Source organism: Marmota marmota, unplaced genomic scaffold (genome assembly GCF_001458135.2).
Source record: "Marmota marmota marmota unplaced genomic scaffold, marMar, whole genome shotgun sequence".
NCBI classification, from domain to species: Eukaryota; Metazoa; Chordata; class Mammalia; order Rodentia; family Sciuridae; genus Marmota; species Marmota marmota.
The window spans coordinates 21,293,382-21,303,175 of record NW_026000229.1 but is presented as its reverse complement, the minus strand read 5'-3'; the positions used below and the strand labels follow the sequence as shown (position 1 = coordinate 21,303,175).

Sequence of the window (9,794 nt, the reverse complement as noted above, 5' to 3'; positions counted from 1 at the left end):
ATCCCACAAATTTGGGAGACTAAAGCAAGAGGATCACAAGTTCAGGGCCAGCCTCAGTAATTTAGCAAGCTCTTGTCTCAAAATAAGAAGAGCTGAGATGTAGCTCAGTGGTAGAACATCCCTGAATTCAATTCCCAGTAAAGAAAGAAGGAAGGAAGGAAGGGAAGGAGGAAAGGAAGGAAAGAAAAGAAAAGAATGAATAGAATGAATGACAAGGAACATAGCAACTAGCAGCCATGTAGCCATGGCAAGTCACAATGATTAACCAGCAGCAACTGACTATTTGGGGAAGAAGCATCTGCATGGAACTTCTCCAAATTGAGACGGCACCTAGAATTTTTTATTACACACTACAAAGGTTGCAACACAGGAGGGAAGACAAAAGGCCTTGGAGCTTGATGGATGGGATAGAATCACAATCAATGAAAAAGGCAAGTTCTGTATGCCATAGCCAATAACAAAAGCAGAAGGAAATGACATTACAGAAGTGCTGGTACTGTTGGAGAAGCTGGATATACACGGAGCCTCCCCAGTTCTCTGGTGCTTGTGAGGTGAATTGGCAGCAAAGATGCTGGAGTGAAAGATTTTATACAAATGCTATTTGTCTGAGGAGACCCTTCAAGGTTCCCAGACTCAAGCTATGCAGAAACCAGCAAGACCTGGACCAGTTGGTGGCCCTCTTCAATACAAGGTGTAAGACACAGAGTAGTACATCTACAAAGGGAAGACACGCTACATTCACAAAAAGGCATTGTACAAACAGGTCTGTCTGCCTATACCTGCCCATCTTCTGCTTCTACATCTAATGCACCTGCTGCCTGGCAGAGATCACTTTCAATAATATACCATGGAGCAATGAACCACGCTAAACTTCCAAGGTGAGAAGCTTCTGGGGAAGAAGAGGGTACAAAAGGACCAGACCAAGGACTCCAAGCTGGAGACAGAGGTCCTGAAGAACCTGCAGGAGCTTAAGAACCTAAACCAGAAGCAGGCTGACCTGGATTTCCAAGGCCATGCTGTGGCGGCACCGCCTGCACATCGCAAAGCAAAAGGAGGGAAGAGTGGGCAGCCTTGGTGGAAGAAGCCAGGAAAAGAAGACTGCTGAGGACTGTGACTCAGAGGACAAGGCTGCTCCCACCCACCCTGGCTAGTCCTCCTGCAAAACCCTGCCGCCATCTTAGATGAGGCCCCAAAGACCAAGAGGAAGGCAAAAAGCTGGGTAAGGCGTGTCAGGCCTGGTCCTGGTAAAGAAGACAGACTTGGGTTGCAGCAGCAAGCAGGGTGAGGTGGTACCCACATCAGATGATCCAAAGAAAAGGAAGATGGCTGACCCTGCACTCCAGATGCCTGAGTCATGTAGGTGTGTATTCAGATAGTGAGGATAGTGGCAGCAACTCAGGCCCCAAATAGGGCCCTGCCTAGGACCTTCCCCAGGTCAAAAGTCACAAGTCTAGCATCAGTCACATCTAAGGCCCTAGGATCTGGTGCTCAGGGCAGGAAGCCTCAGCACCAGAGATATGGACAAGCACCAGCATCCTCCAAGAAAGGCTTACAGGGCCAGTGAGAGTTTCAACTCAGGTACATGGCTTCTTCCACCATCTCTAGAGCACCTCAGGGACACCAACTCTTCCTGCCCCCACTTTACACTGGATTGAAAACTGTGACATCCCTGGAGCATCTCTCAGCAGTGACATGCAAAGAAAACAAAAGAGCATCTCTTGGGCCATCCTTTAGTATTTCTGGCATGTGGGTAAGCCTGCCCACCCTCATTACACACCTTAGGGCAGGGACCTAGGAATGTGGAGCATATACCCATCCTGCTCCAACTTCACACCAAAAAGCTGAGCAGTTCACTACTGACCACAGCAATTCTAGTATGAGCAAGGGGGAACTTTCACCTGTGCATACTTCTAGAGGACATCTTCAGTTCAAGCAATCAGGCTACATGGGATTACAATCCTGCCACCAAAATATGATAAATATGGTTACTATAGAAAAGGATTTATAAAACGAGTGGAAAAACACTGAGCACAGATAATATAGTTGCCCCATAATTATAACTATGTAAAAACAGTGTGTTTGGATAAGTTGGAAGGAAATCCAAAGATATAAAAATAATTATTGTGTGGAGCATAATGATGAGTGGATTCTTCTAAATTTATTTCTTATCATCTTTTAAAGCTGACACAGTGATGAATCAGAAAATAAGTAACAACCTTCCATCTTGGAGCAGGCCTTCTTGAAGAGTTCCAGAAAGAAAATTCCCTGGTCATATCTAGACTCTTAAGGAAATAGACTCTAATCCCACCCCATTTGGTGAGAAAAGTCTTTTTTAGGCTGAGATTAGAAAACTTGTACTCTGTCATCTGTTCATCAAAAACCAGCTATGAGACTTCAGAAGTCATTAACCCAGCTCTAGGCCTCTTTATGAAATCAGACAAAAGGGTTTAGGACAGAATTCCTAAGCTCTCTTTGGGCTTTTTGTACAATGCAACATATGTTTTACTTTCTACAATGTAGATAATGATTATAAAGTACTATGACTTTGTATCACACATGAGAACTCTAGACGCTAGAGAGTGTGAACTCCTTCAGGTTAGTTTTTATACTTAGTTCCCTGAAAAAAGGACCTCCTGTTTGTCCTCCACGGCTCCCTCTACATGATAATGCACATCTTCAGTAGGGCTAGTTTTCCCCACTCTGAGGCAGAATATAACTTCTGGAAACAGTTGAAAGGGACTTGGTACAAAATCTGGTGAGTAAGATGGAGAATCAGGAGAGGCACTAACATTTTAGATTAGAAAGGAAGTAAAAAAATAGATTTTCTTATGTAGCTCATAAATGACCATTCAAAAGTGCTTTGAACAATGGCAATGACGTTGTTCCCATGATAGCAACTCAGAAGGGAGGGCCAAGTTCACTTGCATATACAGTGTAAGTTCTAAGGCTTGCCATTGTTTTAGGAAAAGCTCTTCTAGTTCTTCTCTCAAGTGTGACTGTCATAAAAATATGTTTAAAAAAAATAAAAAGCTCTACTAGAATACCCAAAAACCTTTGCCTCTGCCAAAATAAATTCTGAAGTTGAAATTCAAAACACAATTTGTTTACCATTATTATAGAATGTGCTTACAACGCTGAGATGTTTATTTTTAATACCTTGGGCATTTAATCTTTAACCCCTCATCTATTTTGTAAACATCAAGTTCAAGCAAGGTAAATAATAAAAACCTATATTAGGGGCTGGGGACACAGCTCAGAGGTAAAGCATTTGCCTGGCATGCACAAGGTCCTGGGTCAAATTCCCAGTACCCACTGTGAAGCTCGTAATACCATGCACTTGTATAGAGGTTTCAAAATATTTCTGCATGTTGAAGCTGATGAAAGGAACTCTCACATGTTCTTACTAAGTAATGAGACCCAGTCCTCATCTCATCAGGAAATGCAAAGTACTACATGTTCTTTCTTTCATTTAGTCTCACATGAGCACATGCTAACTAGGTACATATTCCAAGTCATAAAAATGCTCCCTGCTGCTCACTCACTAATCTTAAGGACCTGAAACAGATCTCAAACTCAGAGATTCAGCTGTGAAAGGAGTGATAAAAAGAGCCATCATGCAACATAGAGGGCTATGACATTTTCACTGCAGGAAGGAGTTGAAGGATAAGAAAGAAAAGTTCAATTTGCAGCCTCACCACTCACAAAACCATCTTAACTGGTGTTTGGATAGCTACGAATAGTAGCAGCTGCATGCAGATTTTCCATTTTAGTAGCTTAGAAATTCCATGGGTAGAAAATACCAGGCAAGTCCAGTTCTTTGGGGAGACTGTGAGAGGCTGTGGACTTATCAGGAAATATTAAAGTCATTTGCTGCATATATGGCTAAAATTTAGATATTCCTGCTAGTGAGTGAATGGGAGGAAATGCCGTGGTTCCCAGATACCACACTGAGATTTACAATAGTGGCTGCAAGGGGCTGGGGATGTGGCTCAAGCGGTAGCGCGCTCGCCTGGCATGCGTGCGGCCCGGGTTCGATCCTCAGCACCACGTACAAACAAAGATGTTGTGTCTGCTGAAAAAATTTAAAAAAATAAAAAATAAAATAAAAATAAAAAAAAAAACAATAGTGGCTGCAAAAAGCTGACCTACAGGTGAGTTTGTTTGGTCCTTCAGTGATAGCAGTAACACTTTTAAAAATTGACAGATCTAGCATAAAAACCTGGATTTCCAGTTTCTCTTGAAAAGCAAGATAACTTGGTAATATGGTCAATTGAACTATATGGCCCAGGGTCAAGTAGTGGTGGTTCTTGGGAGGGGGCATTCCATATTGACTTTCTAGAGATCGGCCTCCCCTGCCCCCCACCAGACTATATCCTGACATTGGAGTTTGCAACCACTGAGAAAGCTATAGAGCCCAGCAAAACAGTGGAAGAGATGGCCTTTACCTTCTGCAAATATCTGCTTCCCACACTTCTCCATCTCTCTCCATCTGCTGCCCCATGGGGCTTCTCCAAAGAGAGGAGGCTCTGAGCTGGCCATAGATTTTTCTACTAAGATGGCCCATACACACTTGCCCCAGGGTAATATCCTGGGCTTCAGTTATTTCCCTAACCCCCTGACTCCATCAAAACTTCCGTGCTTTATCGCATTCCTTTTTGTTTTGTTGGATTGAGTTATTTTGGCTAGGAGACTTCAAGCAATCTGATAAACCAATCAGTGGAAATGAACTAGGTTACCTTCCCAGAAAACATATTCAAAATGGTTTCCAGACTTTATAAACACATATCAGGCCTCACCCAAAGAAACATACCTGTGGTCAGCTATCTATCATGTTTCTGTTTTTATGTATTTGTATGCATAATATCTACAATTTATTCAAAAGTAACAAGTAAGGAAAAGAGAAAATATCTTAGACCTTTTTTTGAGATAACAGTCAATTCAGATTTATGCAAATATTTCTGCATACTTAATTCACAGAAATACCATCAATCCCAGATTCTGGGGCCAAAACATATAGCAGGGCTATGTGGGTACATCAGACAATTCATCATGGGTCCATCAGACAATTCATTCTGTTCACAGCCACAAAAGTTAACTTTCTTAGCAGATTACGAGAAAGGCATACTCTATGAAGAAAAACTTAGATGTATGCTACTGGTAATTAAAGCCAAAGCAGACTTTTTTTTTTTCCTTTTAAGTTGTAGATGGACATAATACCTTTATTTTATTTACTTATTTTTTAATGTGGTGCTGAGGATTGAACCCAGTGCCCCACGTGGGGTAGCCAAGTGCTCCATCACTGAGCTACAATCCCAGCCCCCAAAGAAGATTTTTAAACTCTCCTAAATGATATTTAACTAAATTATGAAGATATACAGAGGGTTTTTCTTTGTTTTGTTTGTTTTTAATTTCTTCAAGCCTCCTGAAGAAGATACGAAGAACTATTGCTGGTAGTGTTCTTGGTTTTTCCAAGATGAACAAGTGTCCCAAAGTGAGTGTTCAGGAGGAAGATATGAAGTGAATTACAAATTGTACATTGTGTTCATGATTCAGAAATGACAGTCTTCCTTATGAGTCACAAGTGAATACTTCTTGGTAGGGCCTTGGATACAGGTGGAGAACTTTTCTAATGCACTAGCAGTCTTCCAAAGAAACTATGCACGCGCGTGCGCGCACACACACACACACACACACACATACACACCCCAGTACAGGTGCCCTTCCCATGCCTGGCCAAGGACCTCTGCTCCAGGCTCATTTACAGCCACACCCACTGATGGTGATGTCCCTTCCTTCCCTGTTCTAAGCAGCTGAGAGACACACAGGGCAGGCCCAGGCGATGTGGAACACAAAAATGAAGCTTCTTTTGGCTTGATGGACTCTTACGTAAACTTTAAATATTAGACCTATTATAACTGGAGTTTCTCATTTTTTAAGATGTTGATGCTTTGTTCTAAGGAGATGTCACATATGTAACGAACAATTTTTCAAGTCAGGGAAGAAAGACTCATTTAAATTTTGGCCACATGACTCTGGATTGGGGAGATCTATCAATGGCACATCTCCCATTTCAGAACAGCCAGCGGTTTCAACTTTTCTTCAGTGAGCTGTGTCCTCAGCAACCTTATCTGATGCCCAGATAGTCGCCCGGAGGCCCATGACATGCCCATCTGTGTTGATGGCAGGGAGCCATCAATAGGTAAGTCACACTCTGTCCTCTGATAAGTCAACTCTGGAGAGGACTCTACTTTAAGACATGCCTCCATACATCCACAGACCAACCATCTACTTCAACAGCAAACTGACCAAATTGACCATGACATTTTTGAGGTCTCCAAAAATGCACCCCCAACTATGTTTTGGTCTGCCCAACAAGAAAAATGAGTTAAATGAGAAAAAGTTAATTTGTCAAGGTACCAAGTAGTTAAATTCAGCAAGATTGTTGAAGCTTTTGACATAAACACATTGATTTTTTTTTTTTTTTTAGAAATATTGAACCATGGAAAATAATTACAGCAATTCTGAAGTACTCGCACTATCACGTTGCCTAAATTCACATGGCCTGATGCCCAATTAAGTAGTTCCACCCAAATACACATTCAACGTAAATGATTTTCTGTGGGGGTTCCAAAAATAATTTGGGGTAGGCTGACTGCTTAAATCTTTAAACCGGAGGGGAGAGTTTATTTATAGATAAAGTATTCTCTTAGGAGCAAAGGTGACATGGATTTGAACTATGTAAAAAGTAAAGCTTCGGTCCAGGGCACCTTTTAAAGGTTTTGTTTGTTTTTGTTGGGCTGGTATAGAGGCTCTGATGGGCCTTAGCTAGAGTCCTTCAGACCGGTCATGTGGGATATAGATTTTTAAATGAGAGCTGTGCTGAGTATCATTTTGACTTAGCTTCACTTTCACAGTCATTAAACAATCACGAATCCGAAGACGGTTCATCCACCTAAGCAGGGTTCTTTGAAAAGAGGCAAGTGTGGAAACTATGAAGCCTTGTATAACTCTTTTTTCTTTTTCTGAAGGACTGCCAATCTCTTGAAAATAGAGTCCTTGCTTTTGTGCCTCGGAAGGAAAACTACACCACACCAAAGCTCAAGGGATGTGGCTAAGGTTATTGGGAGGGAGGAGGAGTGTGGCCAGGCTGGGGACTTGGGGCAGCGAAAAAGTTACAAGCGGGTAAGAGAAAGAGGCAGCCAAATCCGTGTGTTTCCAAAGTGCCAAAGGAAAAAGGAAAAAAAAAAAAAAACCTTGAAAAAAAACAAAAAAATGAGGACTTTTGGCGTGCAAACTCAAGGAGTTTCTGTCACCTCGCACTTGGGAAGGGGTGGGGCCCTCCACGGGCGGTGTTTACTCGGCCTCTTGGGCGCAAAGACCCCAGCGGCCAGCGTGTCTCGCGGGTCCAGCCAACGTGGGTCCAGCCAACGTGGCTCCAGCCTGCGCCCGGATCACTTTCGCTCTGTGCCCACCGCCAGGTGCTCGCTCTACCTGGCGCCCCCGCCTGCCTTTGTGCGGCGCGCGGTCCCTAGCCAGGGCAGGCCAGGCCGCCTCCACCGGCGCGCGATGCCAGGAGGGACAGCTGCGGACACTGCCCGCCACCGACCAGCGCAGGGGAGGACAGCGAGCCGCCAGCGCTGGTGCCAGCGGGCGGGAGGGGGACGATGGGGGTGGGAGGGGGCGCAGCGGGCCGACTGCGGCGCAAAAGTCCCAGCGAACCTCGCCCGGGATGGTTAGGACCCGAGGGGCACAGGCAGCCGCCCCAATCTTTCCAGCAGGGAGAAAGGGAACCCTCCCGTTGCCGTGCCCCTGAAACCAGATGTGCCCGCACTCTGGCTTCCGACAGCTGGCAGCCACAGCAACCCGGCCACAAAAGTTTCGCGACGCAGAAAACGACTTGAAAGAAAGTTTTCTTTGGCCCCTCGAGCCTTCTCCCCGAGCCCGGGTTTACCGAAAGTAGCAGGAAATCAGAGCTCGCAACGTGCCGACTCCTGCGTCCACCTTCTCCACCCCTGGCCTGGGCAGCGCGCCCAAGGTGGGTGCCCCGGTTTGGACTTCTAGCCCCTTTTCAAGATCGGCGTCCTGAGACGCAGCTCAGTCAACTCACCATGGTGACTCGCGCCGCGGTCTCTCTGCCGGTCCGGCTGCCTGGGAGCTGGGACTGGAACGCAATCTCCTGGGCGAACTTCAAAAGTTGTTTCCCCTCGCCAAAAACAGGCTCCCGACACCCAAGCACTCACAGGAGCCAATGGGAACCCAGGGGGGACTCCATCCAGGCGGGATTCGCGGGTCTAGGTGAGGGCGAGACCGGGACGATTCAGCAGTTGGAGTGCATGCTGCAAAGGGCTGGGGTCCACTTGGATCTGGCGATCGCCGACCGCCTAGATGAGTCCGATGAGCTCAGCTTGTGTGCCTGCCTAGTTCCCCTGGTTCTCTTCTCTTTCTTCAACCACTTAATCCGTATTCCTCTGGCTCAGCCTCGGCTCGGGCCGGGCAATCTGTCCATAAATGGAGAATTCAGCTCAGGCCCGACCAATCAGAATTTGTTTTCGAAGCGTCACTCCTCAGGGAAACCCTAGTAGCCAACAAGCTTGGAGCTGCTGGAGTTTCCAAAGACCTCTGGATCCTGTAGTCCTTCTTCCTCGCCAGCCTGCAAAGAAACCTGCGGACCAGCTCGCCTCTGGTAGCAAGACCTGAATTGTTAGAATTGTTAGGAAGAAAATTCCCAGTGAAAGAGAAATAAAACTCTCACTTTTTTTTTTTAATGTGAAGGTTAGAATAGATTTGACTTCCAAGCTAAAGTTGCATGATTTTCCTAGAAGTTTGTTTTTTGTTTTTTAAAGGAAATATTTTATCAGCATTAAAGATCGGAGTTGTGGCAGCCCAAAGGAAATCCTTTTTCTTTTCTGGATTGTGAGGAAAGTAAAAAAATACCATCCCCCTGGCCCTCCTTTTACCTAAGTTTCCTTGGAAAACCAAGGAAGTCCCCACCCCACCATCCCCGAAAGTTTTGATGGTGAAGGTACACTTGCATTGAGACGGGAACCGGGCAAAGATAGGCGGGAAGGGTCGCATCCGTCCTTAGTTGACACAGATCTGATGGAAACGCAAGGGCAATCAGCGCTGTGGACGTTCATTATTCCAGAGTGTCCAGTTTCAGGTATTCAGGAGGACAATTAAGAGAAAGTGAGGTGGGGAAAGCAGAATCCCAAAAATAAAGGCAGGGAGTCTAATGTTATTGTCTAAGGGGCTGAGAAAATAAGCTTGGTGGATCACAACAGGGCTGTCCTCCTGGAATCTGTGGGAGATACAATTCAGAAAGGCCAGGACACAGAAAATCATTATACTTATATAGAAACAAGAAGCATAGTGACTTATACTATGATTTACTTTATAAAATTCAATGGTAGACCTTCATTTGAACATAGGATCATAGAGTAGTGAAGGGTGTTAAAAATCATCTTTCCTAGAAAGGGTTAAAAAAAAAAACCATGGTGCATCCATAAAATGGACTACAGCATTCAGTCATAAAAAGGAATGAGGTGCTGATCCATGCTACTCCAAGGATGAACCCTGAAAGGTAATCATAATTGAAAAAGGTCAAGGCACAATAGTTCACATATTGTATAATCCCATTTATATGAAAGTGGAGAGTAGGGAATCTGTAGAGACAGAGAGTGGATAAGTAGTTTGCTCTAGCCTTGGGGAGGGATGATGGGAGTAATTGTGAAGGAGTATCTGTTTTCTGATTGAGGTGACGAAAATATTCAGGAATTAGACAGCTTGTGATGATT

The 9,794-nt window shown here is 44.6% G+C and overlaps 1 protein-coding gene and 1 pseudogene across 1 annotated transcript in view; one reads left to right on the top strand and one right to left on the bottom strand.

Moving 5' to 3' along the window:
- Myo1e (myosin IE) overlaps positions 1–8,500 on the bottom strand; it is a 190,677-nt gene extending 182,177 nt beyond the window's left edge. The window contains exon 1 of the mRNA XM_048792944.1: positions 8,108–8,500. Coding sequence (XP_048648901.1) covers positions 8,108–8,110 — 3 coding nt within the window. The 5' untranslated portion in view covers positions 8,111–8,500. The remainder of the gene's footprint in view (positions 1–8,107) is intronic.
- Positions 95–2,128, top strand: LOC125613286 (annotated as a pseudogene).
- Positions 8,501–9,794: the final 1,294 nt, after the last annotated feature.